Raw genomic sequence first — 21,433 nt, forward strand, 5'->3', positions numbered from 1 at the left:
TAATCATAATGGAAAGTATAATACTTACTAAAAAGAGTGACTTTTCTTCCTTCCCCCCTTCCCTCTCTTTTTGTTCAAAAAATTCTGTCATTTAACTGTCATCCCTCAGATTTGGACTGGTGGCCAGACTGGTGTTCAGAGGCTATTGTTAGCAGATAAAGAAGCTTTGGGTTTGTACTATTAGCTCTTTCACACAGGGCACCTTCTTAGAACAATGGCTATATGTTAAATATTTTTATGTCTTGTGGTCCTACCCAGACTACTCCCTAAACATTCCATATGCCAAATAAAACACCACTCACCTAGTCGGTTCTGTTTACAAATCTATCTATATCCACACTTACCTTGAGCAGATCCTTTTGGTTCCCTATACAACAGTCATTACTCTGAACCTTCCTCTCTACTGGAAGAGCCTAGAAATGCCAGCTACTGTCTTCCCCAGTAGTGGTCTTGTGTGTTGCCAAAGGATCTTTGTTGCAGACAACAAAATCCACTCAAATCAGTCTAAGAAGAAAGGTATGTATTACAGGGTATTTGGTAGTTTGAGAATATATGGGAAAACCAGATAACCATTCTGGTCATTCACCACAGAGCAAACATTAATGCCAAAGGACACCTGGGTGGATTACAGCAGAGACCGCACAGTGTCCCTAGGCCATAACCTCTGACACTAGAGACCAAATACAATACCTCCACAAAATCTGGTCCCAGAGAACCTAGCATTTTGCCGTCTTGATTGCAAGAAAATCTGGCCTGTAACTGCCACTTCAAGTCACTCACTTCACTTCTCCAGGGCTGGTGCCATGAGCTAGCTTGGCAGAAGCCAGATGGCAAATCTGCAGTTCTGCAGAACTCTAGCTGCAAGGGAGGCTAGGACATGCATTTTTTAGATTCCCAGCCCCTAAACTTTAAAGAAGGGTTGTGGGAAGGGGCTGAGTTGAACCAATATGCAACCTATCACAAAAGTACAATTTTGGGCAACAAAAAATAAGAGGATGTGTCCTTGGGAGCTACTGGGAGATATTTTCCTCCTTGACAGAAATAGATACAAGGAGGGCTCTCATTATTCTTCCTCTTCTTTTTGCTTTTAGACAAAGGAGTAAGGGACATATGCCTGGAGTTGCAGCAGCCATCCTGGAACTATGAGAAGAAGCATTACCAACATTACCCCCAAGCCTCTTACACTTTTCATCTTGCCATCTCCGAGCCTCTCTCCTTGAGTCTATAGCAGTGCTCATAGTTTCCGCATCTCTGAAATACCTCCCTAGTTTCCCCTCAGACTACCATCCAGTATTTCTTCTCCCCACCTCCTACATTCTCCTTTCTGGGTTTACCTGCTCACCTCCCATTTGCTCTTCATTCACTCACAACCAGCCTTCTGATTTGATCACATTTATGAATTGTCTCACCATAAGGTCACCACTGCCATTCTCACTGGCAAATCCAGGAAGTATTTTTCAGTTTATTTTCCTGAATATCTCTGCTACACTTGACAGCCTTGATCATCACTCCTTGTCTTTTTTGAAATGTGTTACTCTCTTGTCATCCAGGAGAGTTTGTGTTCCTTGACCTCCTCCACCTCTCTGACTTTCTTCTTTTGCCTCTTTTATGGACTTTCCTTCCAACTCCCTCTCCCTTCAAAGCCTTACCCACAACTTGTGGCCCCACCCAGTCTACACTCCCTGGTGGTTGTCATCCTCTCACATTCTAACCACCCCTTGAATACTGATGACCATAAATATGAATGTCCACTCCAGAAATCTTCCCCAACTTCATGCACACGCATCTAACCACAGTCAAACACTACCACCAGAATGTCTCACAGGTCCCTGAAATGTACATATCCAAAATGAAGGTATCAGTAGATTTCTTCTTCTCTTGTGATCTCTACCTGCTTCCTCACCCAGCAAAGGTCTGAGTCATTCTTGTCTCCTCCCCCTGCCTCACACGTCCAGTTAAAATCTAATCTGTTGCTGATTTCACCTTATTGTTTCTTACTTTAAGTGTTTCTACAGCAATTTGTACACATTGTTGGCACAGTGACCTATACAAATGTACACACTGTTGACAGAGTGGCCTATACAAATGCAGCTGTGATTATATCACTATCTTCCCTAAAACCTCCCAAATGTCTTCCCTGGTCTACAGGCTATGACTCAAGCTCCTCGGTAGAGTAGAATTCTTCCTTACCACTTTAGCCTCATCCTCTACCTCTTCTGGTCATGGACTTTTACACCAGCAATTCAAAATTCCTTGCCTTCCTCAAACGTATCCCACAACTGTGTGATTCTTCACTTCTGCCAATACTTTCAACTCTGCCTAAAACCCTTCCTCTAATTAATTGCCTGGTCTGAACCTTCAAGTTCAGATACTACGACTTTTAGATGCCTGTACTCATTTAATGAATGTTTACTGGGTACTTACTATGTCCCTGGCACTGAGCTAAAGGCTGAAGAGTCAATGGCGAATGAGACATAGTTCCTGCTCTAAAGAAACTCATAGTCCACATACTGCCCTCCCTCTTCCCCCAATTCTCCTGGGGAACTGAATGCCCTTTTCTACAACAGTTGTAGATACTGTTGGCTATCTATGCAGCAAACACACCCACCTTCTTCCTTCCCTTTTATGAGGGATAGTGGGCATTGACCTTACTCCAAGCTCAGTGGTAGATACTGACACATCAAGGCAAGCATGGCAACTCCATGCCTCTTAGCTAGTGATGGTTCAGAATCCAGGCTTAAGCAAATTGGTGCTTGAGTTTCCCCTGGGGAGGGCAGATAACCTGAGATGCCCTTCTCAAAGAGTAAGGAAGAATTTATTATTCCTATTTAAAGGACAGACTTGTCTTCTCTCTGCCCCAGGCAGGACTTGTGTTGTGGGCAGCCATCTTGTGAACACGTGAGGTTAGACCCCTCAAGACAGAGCAGAGCCAAAGAGTTAAAGGGAGTAGGGATGACAGGCAGGTCACCATAGTCAGAGCTTGGAAATGGCTCAACCTCTGGACTTGAGATACAATCTAAAGAATCTCCCTATTTTAAGGCCAGTTTGAGCAGACACTTATTTTACTTATTAATGGGAGTCATTACAAACCACCCACCTCTGTCTTCCACTTTAATAGCTCATGAATCCATGCTTTCCCTCCATTCCCACTGGCCCAGCCTTAGTTGAAGTTCACTTTATCACTGGACTGGATGAGCTCCCTATCTTTCTAATGAAGTCCCCTCATGTCATTTTCAATCCATTCTCCATATTACCTCCAGAGGGATAGATATTTCTGCATCTCAACTCTGATCATGTCATTACCTGTTTAAAATCATTAATGACTGTTAGTTGAATTCAAGACAAAGTTCAAACTCCTTACCATTCACTCAAAAGACAGTTTGTGTTGGCCCCTGGCCAGGATTTTGGCCTCATCTCCTCTGTTCCCTTCTGCCTTCCCCACCCCAAATGTCACATTGTCACTAATATAAGCAACTCTTCTTTGCATCTGTGTGTGCTCTTACCTATGCCTAGAACTCCTGACAACCAGTGCCCACCTCTAATCCTTCAAAATCCCCCAAAACAACAGTGCCACGAAGACATCCCTTCTCTGTGCTCCTGTGCACTATTGTATATTGGTGATGGCTTTGTCATAATATCGATCTCATTGTGTTGGAACGGTTTGTCTTTGTTTACTGGCCTTTCCAACCAAACTCTAAATTTCTTGAGAGCAGGGACCAGGTGATATTTACACCTATGACTGTGACCCTCTGTAAATGTTTTTAAAAAGAGAAGGGAAGGGCAGGGAAGGAGAGGAAGGAAGGGAAATTTCAAATTTGACCTGCCCTTGGTGCTTCATGCCTTTGGAGTATGTATTAAATAGACTGCCTCATCCAGTAATCATGGGGAATGGAGAGGAAACAAATAGTTCTTAATACAGGTAATGTTCATGTTCCCAACTGTAGTAGCACATGGCAATAGTTGTAATGGCAGAACGTAAAGCATTCCTGGAAAATATGAATGACCAACTAGGTTAATGACCAAAGACCAAGCCTCAGGCCATGAACACATTCTTCCCATCATTAATCCCTGGAAAATGACCTCAGCTATGTTCATTACAGCTCAATTATGCTCACACTCCCCAGGAGGAATAAAGGCATTTCAGTCCTAAATACCAGGATATCCCCCTTCTTTTTACCTTGACACATGGGCAATAAAGACACAAAACAAATGATTAGTCCAAACACTAAGCATGTACAGGAAGCAACACCATTGCTTTATTAGCTCCTAATCATCAGTGGGAACCAAACCAGATGATGTTAGGGGTCACAGAGCAGGCAGATCAGGTCATTCCTCACAACTCATACATTCTCTGGTTGCTCTTTGAAGTCATAACATAGATGCACTAAACACATGTTACTCCCTGAATGTTTATAGTTTGGATGAAAATCTGAAAATTCAAAGGCAACTCTTTGCTAATAGGGAAACAAATAAATAATTGGTTTCTTCCAAAATCAACCCATCATTCAATCAATCAATAGTTGTGGAACGCTTCCTTTGTGCAGAGTTCCATAGATAAGTTGTGAGTAACTGAAAAAGTGAAAGACCCTCAAGGATGATGAAGTTAAGTTCCATAGAATGAACATGCTGAGTACTTTTAAACATGTCATAAAGTATACTGACAGCCTTTCTTCACGAGGTGGGATCTATATACTATCCCTTTGAGTCCAGTCTTAGTGACTTGTTTGTAACCAAGAAAATACAGAAGCGAGCCTGTGTGATTCCTGAAGCCAGGTCATGAAGGTCACACTGCTCTGCCTTGTTAGCTCAGATACTCGACTGTGGGCCCTGGGCTACCAGCTGAGCTGTTCAACTGCTCTGAGGCAGCCGTGTTGTGAGGAAGCCCAGGCTATGCAGAGAGGCCCCAGGAAAGTGCTGTGGTCAATAAAACCAGCTGTGGCCCAGCTAACAGCAATACCCACTGCTGGACATGTGATGGAGATACCTCCAGGAGATCCCAGACTCTAGCTGTCACCAAGACTTCAATCCTCCCAGGCATTCTAGAGCAAAGACAAGCCATTCCCACTGTTGCCTGTTGGAACTCCTGACCCACAGAATTGGTAAGCATAATAAAATGGCTGTTTTAAGTCACATAGTGTGTGGTAGTTGCTCTGCAGCAGTAGTAACTGGAACACACACACGCACACACACACACATGGCAGACACATCCAGCTGTACTGTGAGGTTCAGTGAGAGTTTGCACATGTATGTTCCTGGCTCAGCTGTGCCTACAGAAATCTGTGAGTAAGTGCCATGCGTTGTACTTACTCAGATTCTTCCCAGAGCCTGCTCTAGTGCTAAGCTGCTGGAAGTGATCAATCAATACTTCAATGCACTGAATTTATGGAGTACAGTGTAAGGTGCTGAGACCAGGGAAACAGCTTCAGGTCCTGTAGCCTTTACCTTGATTGGAATGCCCTACCCCTAACTTTATATCATTGTTTTCTTCTTGCAGTCACCCTTCAGCCTAAATGCCAGTTCCTCAAAAAGATGTCCTTGATTATCCTCTCTAAAGCTGTAACCCAAGCACTGTCTCCCCTCATTATCTTTAATTCACTCTAGGGTGCTTATCACTCCCTAGTATTTCTACGTATTTTCAGTGTGTTTATTTTTTCTCTCTCCTCAGGTGTGCTCAAGGACAGTGGTAGCCTCATGTGGCTTGCTCACCACTGCATCGCTCACATTAAAACAGTATCCGAAGGAAAGTAGGTGCTCAATAAATATTAGTTGAATGAAGGGATGAGAAATATTCTATATTGTTGATGCGCTCTTATTCCATTAAGGAAAATAGGTACAGAAGTCAAATACCATATAGCAGCAGTGTATTAGTGAGTGAAATGACAGAAAAAATATGTGTGTGTGTGTGTATATATATATACACACACACACACACACACACACATATATATATATATGAAGGAAATGAAGGAAAAAGCAAGGAAGAAGTAAAGAGTAGCAATCCAGGTAGTGTAACGAGCACATTCAGAAGTGCACAGGTTGAGCCAGCCAGCATGGCGCCTGTGGGGGAAAGGAACAGCTGGCGCTGCTAGAGTACGAGTTCCGAGGGGCGGTGGAGGCAGCACTGGAACGTGAAGCTGGGCAAGCAGGCAGAGGCCAGACCTGGAGACGGCTATATTGCTATATTGAAATGCTTGATTGCTTTGTACTGTATACAGATATCAAAATATAATGTTGTATACATGACACATATAATTTTATATACCAATTTTACCTTAATAAAAAAAGAAGAAGAAAACCCAAAAGGCTTGAACCTTATCCTGTGCATAATCAGGTGTAATCAGAAGATTTTAGACATTCATTTTAGAAGATAATAGGAGGTCTCATCAGTAGAGAAATTAGGGGTTCATTTTATAAATGTCACCCTTAACAATGTCCAGAGGACAGACGTAGTGAACAGCAACTAGAAGCAGGAAGGCCAGGTAAGCGACTCAGCAGGTATTCCAGGCGTGAGAGATTACAGGCTTGAACAGAGGCAGGGGAAGAGAACTGGCCAGAGAGACTAGATTAGAGAGAACTGGAGGCAGCAGAAGCCACAGGACCTGGAGATAACTAGGCAAGGCAGGTGAGGGAAAGCAAGGAGTCAAAGGGAATTCTTCGATGACAGGGAAAATGGTACCACCACTAGTGATGGTAAGACACGTAGACTAGGAAAACAATCATAATTCCTCTTTGGGGTGAATTAAGTTTGAGGCACCTATGAGACAAGCAGGAGAATAAATCCGATAAGTATTTGAATTGATAGTCATGAGGAGCCTAGGGGCTAGGCCCCAGCCAGAGGTATGATTAGGGAGTCATCAGCATACAGATGAGAGTTAAAAACCATGGGCATGCAGGATGCTGCTTTGGGAGAGGAACTGGACCTACTGCTTAGAAAATTGCTTCTCCAGGTCTAGACTGTGAGTCTAAGATTTCAACATCCAGGGTTATAAAGAGCACACATTGCTATGGAACACGAACTGCAGGCTAATGTTATCCTGACATTGGAATTTAATCTACTTGCTTAGTGTGTACCACACGGTCTTAGTCAAGTCTATTTCCAGGACCTCTGATTACAACCAGGCTAAATACCATATGTTCCATTTGACTTCATAATTTGGCATAGAATTTAAGAGATATAGCTACCTGCAATAGTAGCATATGCTCTTCAAACCACTACTAAACTTCGCAAAACAGCTGTTCAATTAATTTTTTGCAGACACACTAACAGCTGCCCAGTCTTGTGCAGCAGGCCTGGATGGCATGTATTTTGCATTGCAGAGAGAACATACTGCAGCCCATATTTTAGTCATCTCTTCTCAGAGGGTAAGAAAATTTTGTTAGTTACTCAAGACAGGAATGCAAATTTATATTTGTTTATAACTGGAATGGTTCACCTGACTCTGGGTGTATTTGTTTTTCCAAAATCATTGGCTGGTTGTCCAAGGTGGTCACTGATTGTCCAGAGACTGGGATACCAAAGAAGAGAATTAGGCATCTTTTTCTTCTAGACTGACTCTGGCTCATGCAGGAGTCCAATGAGATAAGTTTGTGCAGATGGTCATTTCATAAAATTTTAAGAAAAAACAAGCAACTGCTAATATTGTGTACTTGTTAGGTCTCGGAACAAAGCTAGGTACTTAAATGCATATCTCCTTGAATTATCCCAAATCTTAGGTGGTAGCTATTATTATCCCACTTTATAAATAGATGTTAGATGTTCAATCTAGCATAAACTACTTAGACAGTTGGGCTGTTTCATTTATATATATTTTGAGGGAAACCAAATCTATGATTTCGGCTTCACTGATGCTTTACTCCCAACTAGTTTTGCAGGAACCCTATAGTGGTATACAGGCTGCAAAGACTGTTGGAATGGACATCTACTGTGCTTTCCTTGCTAGCATCCATTCCTCCTTTCTGATAAGAGAGCTCTTTTCCTTTGGAACCTGCCCTCCCAACTCTATTTGATTTGCATGGAGTAAACCAACGGGCTCACCTCCTTTCTCCCCACAGGTCTAGACATAGAAACCAACCTGCTTGGTCAGACAACCTGTTGCTGGATGCATTTATTGGTCTGGGACAAGCCCATTATTCAATGGGGCCAAACAGATGGTAATTGTTTAAGGAAAGACCTGCTCATTTATCTGGGCCCACTAATTCTAAGGACAATAATCCCAGAGCTGCTGGGATAAGAATCTGCTGGACAATAAAGTTAACATAGCAAAGTAGAATTATGAAGCAGGGAGATGCAGAGTAACAGGGTCCCAGTTCAGTCACCCAAAGTACTCAACCCAGTTTTCCTGGAGTCATTTCATTCCTTGGACTTTCCAGTCACATCAGTCAATACATTTCCCTCTTTGCTAATGCTGGTTGGACTTGATCTCTGATACTTAGAATCAGAGGGACATAAAATTATTTTAAAATATATTTAGCAAAAAATTATCTGAGAAAGGTAGTTTAACTGTAATTGATTTCATGCTCTGATAAATTTGTACATTAAACATTAACTACAAAAATTATTAATACCAAGATTTCAGATATACCCATTAGAAAATTGTACCTTAGCAGGTGAGTAATTGAGTTCAAGAAGGATTTTGAACTACTGACTTAGGATTTACATCCACTGACTTAGATGTAACAATGACATGAACATTTCCCAGAGATGTCTTTGACAATTATTCTACCTTAAAATAAACCAGGAAGATAACTGATACTAAGAATCAGTCCTACCCATAGACCTGAATATCCAGGGCCCCTGCTGTGGGGCTCATACTTAGATGGCTCCACTCTGTACAATGTTGCAGATGGTTATACTCTGTATTACTACATAATAGTCATCCTTTAAATTTCTGTAAGGGTGGTTAATATCACATTTTCAAACCTATGAGTTAGCCATTATGGAAAACTGGTTTATATCTCAATCTCATCACAAATCACTCAGCCATTTAACTTCTCTAGAGCTCACCTTCATTATATAATGGATAAAGATATAGTACCTGTCCTGACAACAGACACAAAAGAATTCTGAAAAACAAGTATTATTATTATTAACTCAGGAGCAAATTTCCTCAAGACAGAATTCAATTATATCTTATGCCTTTTGCCAATTGGGATCTGGAGAAAATCCATGGTCTTATTAGAAACTCTAGGTAGAGACCCATCACAGGTCAAATTTAGAGGAAAATTTGGTTATAGTAATAGAGCTAGGACATCAGCCAGATCCTCTACCTGCCTCTCTGACCATGTGACCCTCTGCCACATATAGGAACTCCATCCAAACCAGTCTACTTTCTATCTCCCAAACACAATCTAGATGCCATTCTAATTCAATCATTCTCCTCATCTCAAATTCACTCTCGTAATTTATTCATCCCTCAACATATTACCTAAATTTGAATCAGCCCCTATAGCCTGACAAGCAGGCTTTGAATTCAGAGCACCCCAGGGCTCACCTGATGATGGGTATGCACTGTCTTTTTACAGCTCTTATGTGAGTCTCTGAAGTTATCCTACAAATCCTTTGTGGTTATAGTTTCCATGTGTCTCTGTCTTGCCTTTCCAACGAAGAGTGTAGGTTCACTAAAGTCAATGACTGGCTTGTATTCTTCCTGTCCAGAGTAGATACTCAGCAAGTATTTGTTCGTTAATTAAGAAGAAAAATTTCCAAAAATGGAAAATAGCTGAGGAAAGAAGAACCTATAATATAATGAAACTGAAGAGATAAAGTTTTAGAAGAGCAGGTTTTTAATTAGAATCTATTCAAAAAAGACCAGGGAGCTAGTCTATTCAAGAGATTCCCAGAAATCTGAAATCAAATTTTTGGAGTGGAAAGAACCTTTGGGATAATCTAATTAACATCCTTCACTTATTGAGAATAATCAGTCACTAACTTCTCTGACTTATGAATTCGTTTTTATATACTTATTTTACTATTGTAAAACATGACTGAGCAATTTCTTAAAATCAGGGTCCAAGAGAATTGGACCTTCAAAACATGGCAAGTCTTTTATGGATATAAAAATATTTCTTCTTGCTAGAGTCAAACCAGATGTCTTGAGCCACACATGTGCTATTACTTCTTTTTTTAAATTTAAACATGAAGAATAAAGATAAACAGGAATATAGGATTACCACCTAGAAATGTGGAAATGCAGAATGGCTCAGAGGTAAGCCCCTTGGAGGGGCTGAGTCCCAAGGGGATAAAGAGGTACAAACTTCCAGTTATAAAATAAGTAAGTCATGAGGATGAAAAATACAGTATAGGGAATACAATCAATAATATTGTTACAACTCTGTATGGTGACAGATAACTATACTTATTGTGGTGAGCATTTGATGTATATAATTGTCAAATTACTGAGTTGTACACATGAAATCAATATTTTGTGTGTCAACTATTTTTCAATAAGGAAAGGAAGGAGAAAGGGAAGGAGGGAAAGACAGAGGGAGAGAAAGAAGCCAAATGTTCCTCATTTGAAACAAAACAAAGTGTTAGAAGATCTTGGATGTTAAGTTCTTGAGCTTTGATACAGTATCAGATAAAACATTGGCTAAGAGAGGACCTTGCTTTTGAGACTTTACCCTATGAATTTCAGTTCCATTGACAGGCCACCAATTTCTGATCATCAAAAATTTTTTGTCTTAGAAATAGGTTTTTGAGGGGATTAAATGAGATAATGTGTGTAAAGACCTTGTTTGCAAAATTGCATAATTTTCATTATTACCTAGCCAGCTAATTTACATTAAATACCATTTAAAACTAGCTGTTTGAACTTTCAGAATCTAAGGGTCAAAATGACAGAATACCACCCTCTGCAGCCCCTTGGTTATGCATATCTAACCTGTCATTAAAGAAATGATCAATGAATCCCTGGCTCTGGCATGTTCCAGCCCTTCAAGCATTCCCCAACCCACATGACTTCAGTAAATGACACATAGCCAGGAGCTTCCTGCTCTTCAATTAGTTCTATCAGGCTGGAGGTTCCCAACAGTGTGCTGTATCTTTTCTTCAAAGATGGTGGAGGTGGGCTTTTCCAATGGCATGTGATGCAGTCTCCACCAACCCTGTCCTCTCTCTGCACCCATCCTCCCTTTGTTGTCTGGGGGCTCCTCGTGCATGGGCACTCATAACTCCCCATGCCCTGCCAACTCCCTAGAGAAGCAGTCAGTGACATTCATCTGCCTCAAGGCACTCAGTGTATCCTTACAACTCAGGACCCCTCCCAGATGCCTCAACCCAGCACCAACTTGGAAAGGCACCTCAGGTACTTTTCAAAGGTTACCTGCTCCTATCCAACAGAATAAATCAGGTAGGACTCTGATCATTCATTCCAGCAGATAATATAACACACACTTGGCCTGGCATAAAAACCATATGCAAAGAAATAAATTTCACCAGTTAAAAGCAAAATTGTTTATCTAAGGATGCAAGTAAGACATAATGCTGAATAAAGCATTGGAATTGCCTGTCAGGGAGCTATGTTCTAGACACCGTCATCAGAGGTCTTAAATTATGTTCACCAGAGCTTGAAAGGGAACCTAGAGATGAATATGACCCCCTCAGTTAGCAAATATGCAACAAAGACACAGAGAAATTAAGCAACATACCTGAATCACCCTGGGAGTGGCAAAGCTGGGAACAGAGCACTGGGTCTCCAACTCCAGACTCTGTGGTTGCTTCCATAACCAAATAAACATGCCCCTGCCCTGAATTTAGAGTCTGCACTGAATATAACTTCTGGCTGCCTTCTTATCCAAAAGCAAGGAGTGTGGTCAAATGCTCACCCCCTGCACCCTGCAGCCCAGTAACAATAGCACAGGGTCAGAATTGCAATCAGGCAACCTGATACTGACCTCCCAGCAAACTGGGTGCTCATGAGTTCCCACTCTTGCTTATGTCATGCTACTTGCCTGTCAGCAGGCATTCCATAAATACCGAGAACTGATTGGCTGATGGATTAGCTAATAAATAATAATGTTTATAACTTCCTTCCTGAACTCACAGCCAAAGCACCTCTGCTAAATGGCTTCTTTCTCTTCTTTCTTTCCTCCTCAACTTATAAATTTTGAGAGTCACTGTGCAATAGATCAGAGAAGCAATTACTTTGGGGTTTAGTATTAAAAATGAAAAAAAGCAATGAAATCTATAGGGGAAAATTCCCTTGAACCAGTCGTGAATCAGAAACCATGCACTGCCTCTGATTACACACGGTGCTCCAGGGATCTTTGATCTAATGGTCCATCACTGTGTCAAGAGCATTTCCACCAGCCTCCTAGAGAGACAGACACACAATCCTTTAATCCAGGGAGGAGGTGAGCACTAACGAGAGCTCTGAGGGCAGAGGTCACTGACAAATGGAGGATGAAGTCAGCTGCAGAGACCTCCGGGGCATCATCCATAAAATGTGGGAGCCCCAGGAAAGGGAGAACCAGAGTGTGTGTGGGATGGGGGAGAGAAGAAGCAGCTCTACCAGGATGCTGAGCTGCATTCCACTTGGGTACTGAGGATCTATCCTTAGGGCTCCCAGTAAAACAGACACATATCCAAGTATTCAGAAGCATGGGTGAGAATTCAGAGCAGAAATCTGGGAGCAAGCAGGCCCAGCTCTCCCTGAGGCTATTTTTCCAGACAAGTAAGAAACTATATATACATAATGCAGGATTTATTTCTATTAAACAGTATTAGATCATATACACCTGCATACCTGTGAGTGAACATATGCACCAACAGATTTCTTTGCACATAATCCAGACTCCTAGTTTCCTGGGAGTCTCCTGGTCCTCATAGATGCTGCCACTTCAATGCCTGCCACAGTCGCAAATACTATGTCACCACAGGTAGACAATGGAGGATAAAGTATCACAAGGTAATAGAATCAGTGAGGAAAGAAAGACGAGTAAAGGGTAATTTCTCTGGAAAACAATGTTCATTCTTTCTAATGCTTCTCCCCTAGTGAAATCAGAAGCCAGCAGAGAGGCCCATTTCAAATGCTTCTGTGGCCTGAATGACATTTGGGGTAGCAGAGAACCAAGATATTTGTCCCTCTTAGCTTGACCTGGCTTGCCACCTAGGAGACAGGCTCCCCACTGGCTCCTTTTCCAAGTGTCCTTAATAAACTCATCAGGCCTCACAAAGCTGCATTTCCCCTTCTCAGTCAGAAAACATAGGTCAATATACACAGCAGGAGCACTTAGGCTTTGTTCATGAAATCTCCTGTGTAACCGTTAGACATTCACACACCAAGGCTGGGGGCTCCTTCCGGCAGCACTACCCTAGCATATGGGCCACTGGGCGAGGAAGAGGGAGGAGCAGCATGACAGCAGAAGCAAACTCTGAACCTAGCGTCACACAAGAAGTCAATCAGGTTAAAACTAGGCAATGCCCCTGTCCTTGTTCCTATGAGAAAAGCAGAGCCTTCTTAACATGGAGATAGTAGAGCGGCTTAAAGTAGGTCAGTGGTCCACACACAGACAAATGCCTGGGCAAGGCCTGAGAGTGTCTCCCGAGCATTGTAGTTGGGAGATGCTACAAGAGGCCACAGACAACCTGCTCGGCCGTTTCTATGGGGAAATCTGAGCAGACAGTGGGCACCCAGAGAGAATATCCTAGTCAACTGCCCTGTGGGCAAAAAATTTCAGTTGCCATGAGAAGATATAAACAAACAACATGATTACCTCGATTTAGATGCAAAAGGCAGGAAAGGATGCTGCGAGCCAGGCGGAAGCATTGGTGGGAATCTATTTCCAGGGGCTCTTACCACCTGTTTGCAAGCACATCTCTCAAAATAGCATTAAGCAACAAGTTTCTAAAATGGAAAATCTAGTGCTTCTTTTTCCCTAGGAGTGCTTTGTCATGGCTGATACTCTTACCCAAACAATCATTTCAAAAGAGCCTGCGGGATAAAGCAGAGCGATTTTTAGCAGGTCTGCAGCTACTGCAGCAGCAGCCCGCACGGTGATGCGACGCAGGAGGGAGAGAGGCTGGCGCTGGGCGCTTCGGGCCCCACCTCCCCCGGCACTCACCATCAGCAGGCTGAGAGCAGAGTCCGGCACCAGCTGCACGGCCATGGTCTCCGATTCCCATGCACAACGCTCCTGCACTGTCAGGCCGCCTGGGCCCTGGGGGACCGTGAAGCATCCACAGATACCTACAGCAAACCAGCCAGAAATTCAGTCTCAGGGCGCAAAAGGCTCAAGATGAAATCAGGCAGCATTTCACGGGGGTGGGGGTGGGGGGTCAGGGGAATGTTGGGAAGAAGGGGTGGGAACAGTGCTTAGGGAGGAATAAAAGAAGGAAAAGAGGAAGCTGCAGGTTATTTAAAGGTGAGCCCTCCCTAGCTTCACTGAGCTGCACAAGCACAGAAATCACATCAAACACAAACATAAAAGCTTAGAACACAGAATCTGCAACTGCTACCTTTGCCTAGGCAGCAGCTCTTCTTTTAACTGACAATTAAAATAAAACATTCCCTATCACAGATAAATCAACCAACCCGAACAACCCCAAACCACCACCCCCTCTGCATCTCAGCAATTCTGCTGCATAAATACGCTGAATGTCACAGCCTACCGCTTGCAATCTGGTCAGTGTCTTCTTTCCTGAAGAAAGGTGTGTCCCTTTTGCAAAATCAGGTGTCTGGGAGCGAGGGGGCTGAGCCTGACCACAAGCACCAGGCAGTCACTGGAGATCAGCAAATGCCCTCTTCATAACCAAGTAGGAAGACAGCTATGAAATGACCTCGCCCACCACTCCCAAATCTACTTTACCTTCCCAAGTGGACTGGCAAGCTTAGTTCCTTATGAGGCTAACATACTTACAAGGAACATGTAATTACACTGCCTGTTCTGTTAGCGTTCTGAGCTCCCAGCCTGTACCACATGTACACAGCAGACAGGCACCCTCTACCTCTCTCCCTCCCTTCCTCCCTCCCTTCCTCCCTCCCTTCCCTTCCCTCCCATCTCTCCACCAGGCAGCCTGTTAGGAATTTTGAAGAAGCCTCTCTAACTCAAGGAGGCATAGAGGCTAACTTGTAGCAAGGGATACTGCTTAAGACAAAAAGGCAAAGTAGCCTTGAAAATCATATCATGCAGCATTCTCCTTGGGAGATGTCATTGGGAAAAAAAGAAGGAAGCCTGTTACATAATGAGTGGCTTCCCAGAGTCAAAGATTTAGGAACATTAAAACATCTTTTTTTATGAGCACTGCCTGGCTTATGTCTTCTTAGGGAATCCACTTATTCAACTAAACACAGCAATTACCAATACTTCTGGTAGTAGTTTTTCATGTTCTTTTCTAATTCTCACCTGTTGTAATGACTCCAAAAACTCCATGAAATTAACTGGACAATGTGAAATACAGGAACACAGAAACCAACTTTCTAAGTAAGAAACTAGGGGGAAGAAATCAATAGCCTTTAAGTGTTCCTATGGTCAAGTAGAGCTGTTGTCCTGCATAACTGATGCTTTTAAAATGTTTATTTGATCATCACAGTGCTTGGCACAAAGTAAGTGCTCAAAAAATGTTCACTGAATGAGGAGATTCCTCTCTCATTGTTTATCCAGTGGTGGCCCAATGGGGTTGAATCATTACTCCATGTTGTCTGATTGGACTCTAATGCCCTTGACCTCAGAAACCTCTGAGAATCACTTCCTACTATTAGGGTCTTGGAGATTTAAACATGATAAGTCACGTGAGTGTGGCCTCACACTGAGCTGTCAGAGTATTCTGGACCTGGATCATAAAAAAATGAAATATTATTATTATTATATTTAAGGAATGCATCTACAGTGTTACCTTGACCTTGCAGACAAGTTTCTAAGTGTATTCAATTGATATTTTCTGAGCACCTACTGTGTGCAGTAGTCTATGATTAGCTCTGTAGAAAATTCAAAGCTGAATCACAGTCCTTCCTCAAGGAGCTTTTGATCTTGTAGATGCAGTGATACTCAAGAATCATTTATGATTATGAGGCAGTATGTGACGAATGTCATAAAGGGACTTAAAACATGTTGCACCTGTTTGGGCTGCACAGAAAAGGCAGAGTTTCCTTTTGTTCTCAAGAACATGGTAGTTTTTGAGCTGGAACTTGAGGAAATAAGCAGAATGTCTTTCTTAGGACTTCTGTTTCATAATTTGACACGGACTATGTACTTGTAAAATACAAAAAACACAAGGGAAAAAGTTACTATTGGTGCTGCTGCAGTTGGTGGATGTGAGTGAAGGGAGGCTACACCACAGAGGGCCCAGCAGGAGCAGGTCCAGGTGTGGAGTCCAGGACATGCTCAGGTGGGAGAGATAGGCCTGAAAGATTTAGTGTCAACCACTGATGTCAAGCCTCAGCACACTTGCTTTCCTCTCTCTGTACTTTGCTGGAAAGTCTCACCCTCTATCTTTGTCCAAATTCCCTGGACAACACAGTCTGTGGCTGATCTCGGGCATGAAGGCATTATTGGGAGGTGCAATCTCAGGGCAGCAAGAGTGAAGGAGTTGAGAAAGTGAGGCAGGGAAGGGATGAGAGTGGGGACAAGCTGGGACCTACTGAACTGGTCATACTACAATTGCTCAGTCATAAGAAGGGCTTCCAGACAGGTGTGGGACTTTACACCTTGGAACAGTCCATCATGGTGAGGAAGAGAGAGGGAGTTACCAGCCTGTTCCTGCCCATCATCTGAGTCTCGTTAGTCAAATTGACCCCATAAGGCATGAACTCCCTTGCACGTCAGACTTATGTTACCAGGCCACAAAGTAGCTGTGAATGGAAAGATATGACAGGTGGGCCCTGAGATGGAGGGACATGGCACAGCCTCTGTGGGTCAGTCAGACAGAACTGGGACGCTGCTGCTGCTGAGGTTCCTTCCTCAGTGCACATTACGGAGACTATCCCAAGCCTGGCCCACACCCTGGAGAATGTGGGGAAGGCTGGCAGTGTAGGAGTTGAAATGACAGTAGGAGTACCTGGGCTCCCTACCAAGCAAATAGCTAAATCCTGGAGACCACTGGGGAGGCCAAGCAAATCTGGGAGGTATATAAACTGAATCTGGGGTAAGCACATATGTGTTTACTTTCAATGTCAAAAGTTATATTTTCCATGAAATATTTCCTGATTTCTCCATTTGGACATTCATATTTGCTTTGTTTATACAACTTTTAAGTTACTCTTTTTTATGACCATTATTCACTTTCCTCTATTATCCCCCTTCTAGAGTCCTGTCATCATAACTAGGTGCCACTTATCATGTGCTCTCTTGAAGCTCTGAGCATCAGACTCAGACAGCAGCAGTGCTCAGTAATGTTAAATTGGGCACACATGCAGATGCTAAAATGTTATATACAAAGAGAAGGGAAAAAGCCAGCACCCCAAGTAGGGAGTTTGTAATAAAGAGTAGCTGCCTGACAAAGGAGGGAGCCCCAGAATTCCAGCAACAATGGTAGTTCCACAATGATGTCTGGAGCTTTTAGTGGGGTTACAGACATAGAAATCAGAGTGCAAAGGATTATGGAGCAGGTCGTGAGGATGAGGAGTGAATTAGTGTAAAACAGACCCTAATACAAAAAAACCCCCAAAAACAGTGAGGTATGAGCTCTCCAGGTCTTTTTAAAACCTTGTCCAAGAACAATCCAGATCATAGAAAGAAGGTAGTCAAGGTCAGTTGAATCTTCAAGGAACATCAGCTGTGAAGCACATAGATGGAACGTATTGGGCTGAGCCAGAGGAGGGCATTGAAAAACAAGTTGACAAGGAGAAAAATGAGAAGAACAGACTACAGCCTGATTATTAATGACAAGGAAACTTGCCACCAAGAAAGAAGGAGAGGCTAGAGACCTGGTTGGGTCTCTGAACAACAATCCTTTCCCCTAAGTAAATAAATGCCAACCTTGGGTAAGATTATGTCCCAAGAAAGCTACATAATTCCTTTCACTGCAGCTCCTCCAATGAAGGGCAGTTCAATGTCACACCCATCAAAAACCATTACAAAAATATAGTCATGAAAAACTCCTATATTTTGTATGAAGTTGTTGTGAAGGTATTGATCACTGGGTCACTCACTGTTGCCTGTGTAAATTGCCCTATGTGAGAAATTTTTCTTGGAATTTAGCACTAGGAAAACATCTGACCCTTCTAAGGTACCCTGTATGATGGATGGCATTAGTCTCAGAATCCTGTGTCATTTTATTCTTGGGAATAAGAATGCCTAATATGTCATTTGCTCTGTGACCAGGAAAAGGAGCATAAGGGTGAGGTGAAAATCAAGTAAAATATTATTATACCTATTGTTAAGTTGCATTCAGTAACTGTTAGTTCCCCTTCAGTCTCCCTTTCATTCTGTTAATGAAAATAAGGGAATTAATCTCAGTTGGCACATTTGGCTGCCAGAATACCCAGAGCAGATACTGTCATAGTTGGCATTATTACTTCCTTGGTTTTCTCAACCTTGTTTTTCCTTTTATTTCATATTGAATTATTCTTTTACTAGGCCTTTTTGTTAGTAAGCCATCTGAAGTTCTTTTTTGGAGAGAGGTACAACATAAATCATTCTTTAATGTATAAACTACTCTCACATAAATTTGGCACACTGAAATATTTTGCAGCTATTAAAATGGCAATCGTGAAAACTATTTAGAAATACAGAAACAGTCTGTCTGAGCTATAATGTTTATTTGATCATAAAATGATATATACACTCTAATTGTAATCATGTATTTGTATTTTAAGAGGATCTCAAGGAATTCCTGCTGCTGCCAAGATGAAGTAACAGGGTCAAAGTTTACCCTCACACCTGAAACAAACAAAAAATGGGCAAGTTATATGAACCCATACCTTTCAAGACACTGGACATAGGACAACAAAGGGCAATGATCCATGAAAGGCCCTATAATTGCCCCAGAATACGTAGTTTCAGTGTTTCCAGGCCATAGCAAGGGAGAGGGAAACCCAGGTGGATCCAGTGGATTCCCCAGATTGAGGAGAACAGGGCTAAGACTCAGGGGAGATCCAAATAATTCACAGGGCAGAGCCCCAGAGAGAGGAAGAGGTATAGGGAGAGTGCGTCAGAGACTTGTAGATGGGGCCTCTCTGGGTACTCAGTTGGGTACTGATCGCCACGTGCCCTAGAGGAAACTTTCTGAAGTTGGAGAAAGAACCACCTAAAATCACTAGAAAGACTGGTGACTTATATTTACACAGGGCCAGGAATAGTGGCTGTCCACACCAGCAATATTTGGAAAGCCTCATAATTCATGGTACATTCAGTAGAATGTTCAGAAGGTTTTGCCTCAGTAGTGAGGACTAATCAGCCATAGATGGATCACTCCTGAGTCTGCCAAAAAAAATATGAAAGCAAAACCTGAAAGGACCTATTTCCAAGTAACTTAACTGTGTTCCAAAACAAAGTCGATGAACATTTATAGAAATACAAAAATATCCAGCACCAAACGAGGTAAAAATGACAATGTCTGGCCTCTAATAAAAAATTACAAGATATGGAAAGAAATAGGAAAATATGACCACTAAATAGAAAACAAATCAGTCAGAATCATCCAAAACTAACACAGATTTCAGATTTAGCTGAATTGAACATTAAAACAGTTAGGATAATTTTATTCAGTATGTTCAAAAAGTTATGTAGAGATGTGGAATATAGAAGAAAAAACAATTTGAACTTCCAGAGAAAAAAAATTTCAATGTTAAAAATGAAAAAATAAAATAGTTGGTATTAATGGAGATTAGACATTACTGAAGGATAAATTACTGAATCTGAAAACATAGAAACCATTCCAATTGAAACATAGAGATTATAAGAAGCTTTTCTAAACAGTTAACAAAATGAGCATCTGTGAGCTATGTGACAACTTCAAGCAGCCTAATGTACATGTAATTTGTATCATTGAAGAAAGGGAGATACAAAATGTATTTTAAGAAATAATGGTCAGAATTTTCCCAAATTACACACTGAACAAATTGTAAGTACGAAAAACGCTCCACCAAAGCACATCATAATCAAACTGCTCAATATCAGAGATAAAGAAGATAGTTTGAACCAGCTAGAGAGGAACAAAGACATTTCACACAAGGAGGAACAAAGATAAAAATTACAACATATTTCTTGCTAGAAAGAATGCAAGCAAGAAGACATTGGAGCAAAACCCATTCAAAAATTTAAAGAAGAAAACTATCAATCTAGGATCCTATATCCAATAAGAATATCTTTCAAAAACAAAAGGATTAAAGATGGTGGCATGAGAGGTGAGACAGAGGCTTCTTCCTAAAACTGCATATAATATGAAAATATAATTAATACAACTAATGCTGAAAGACTAACAGGAAAGAGGACTGCCCCAGACTGCGTACACCTAGAGAAAAGAGCAGACCTCACGGAACAGGGAAATGTACCAAAGTTGTGGCCCTGCAGGACCCAACCCTTCCCCCACCCCAGCTCACCGGCGGGAGGAAGAGAAACAGAGTGGGGAAGGAGTGGAGCTCTGGGACTGCTGAATACCTAACTCTGGAGATCTGCTCTGGGGGCACAAACCTACATTTCATGGTGCTTTCATAATACTCTTGGGACTAGGGGGTTGGAAAGCTAAGACAGGCAGAATTCCTGGAGAGACTGAGATTCCAGATGCTTGTGGAAAGCAGGGATCCATATCCAGCTGCTCTGGGACAAAAGAAAGGCGAGTAGTTGGACAGACTTCCTAACAAGGAAGCCCTTAGCAAGAGGGCTGCTAAAGGGGCAAGGATTGCACAGAGCTTACTGCTCAGGAGAAAGGACAGGCAGACAAAATTCTCCAGATGCACTCTGCCCAGCAGGTTGGGAGCTTTCATGATTTCTAGGTACTCCAGTTCCCTGGCTGATTACACAGCTCCAAGGACCCCCCTCCATGATACACAGCCTACTGCAACTTTCTCCAGGGCAGCCCTACCTGACTCGCAAACCAGTAAACCCCACCCTAGCATTAGGCCAGCCAGAGGGAAGATCTGTCTACAGGAACTACAAACGCAAAGCGTAGAGGCTTATACTGTGTGCTCAACACACTGGTTCAGGCAGTGCAGACAGGCTTAGTGGCCGGGAAGCAGGAAACAGCTCTTTCCTCCCCCGACAGGCACCAATACCACTCCCTTGTGACCCCCGACATTGCTTCAGGGGCTGAGCAGCTCCAGAGAGTAGAGCTTCTGGACACTAGAGGGTGCCATATACAAATATGAAATGCCAAAGGAACCTGGTTCAGACTAAAATCAATATAACTACTGTGAAAGATGACACGGACCTCATGACACTTTCTGAAAGGGATTTCAAAATAAAAATAATGAACATGTGCATGGAGGTACAGAAAGATATGCAAGAGCTCAGGAATGAATTCCAATTGGAGATCCAATCATTGACGAGTACAATGGAG

General features: G+C 42.4%; 1 protein-coding gene across 1 annotated transcript in view; it reads right to left on the reverse strand.

The window, feature by feature from the left end:
* The window catches only part of FRMD4A (FERM domain containing 4A), a 573,879-nt gene extending 559,720 nt beyond the window's left edge, over positions 1 to 14,159 (reverse strand). Inside the window, exon 1 of the mRNA XM_036908068.2 lies at positions 14,062 to 14,159. Coding sequence (XP_036763963.2) covers positions 14,062 to 14,106 — 45 coding nt within the window. The 5' untranslated portion in view covers positions 14,107 to 14,159. The remainder of the gene's footprint in view (positions 1 to 14,061) is intronic.
* Positions 14,160 to 21,433: the final 7,274 nt, after the last annotated feature.

This window comes from Manis pentadactyla, chromosome 3 (assembly GCF_030020395.1).
Source record: "Manis pentadactyla isolate mManPen7 chromosome 3, mManPen7.hap1, whole genome shotgun sequence".
NCBI classification, from domain to species: domain Eukaryota; kingdom Metazoa; phylum Chordata; class Mammalia; order Pholidota; family Manidae; genus Manis; species Manis pentadactyla.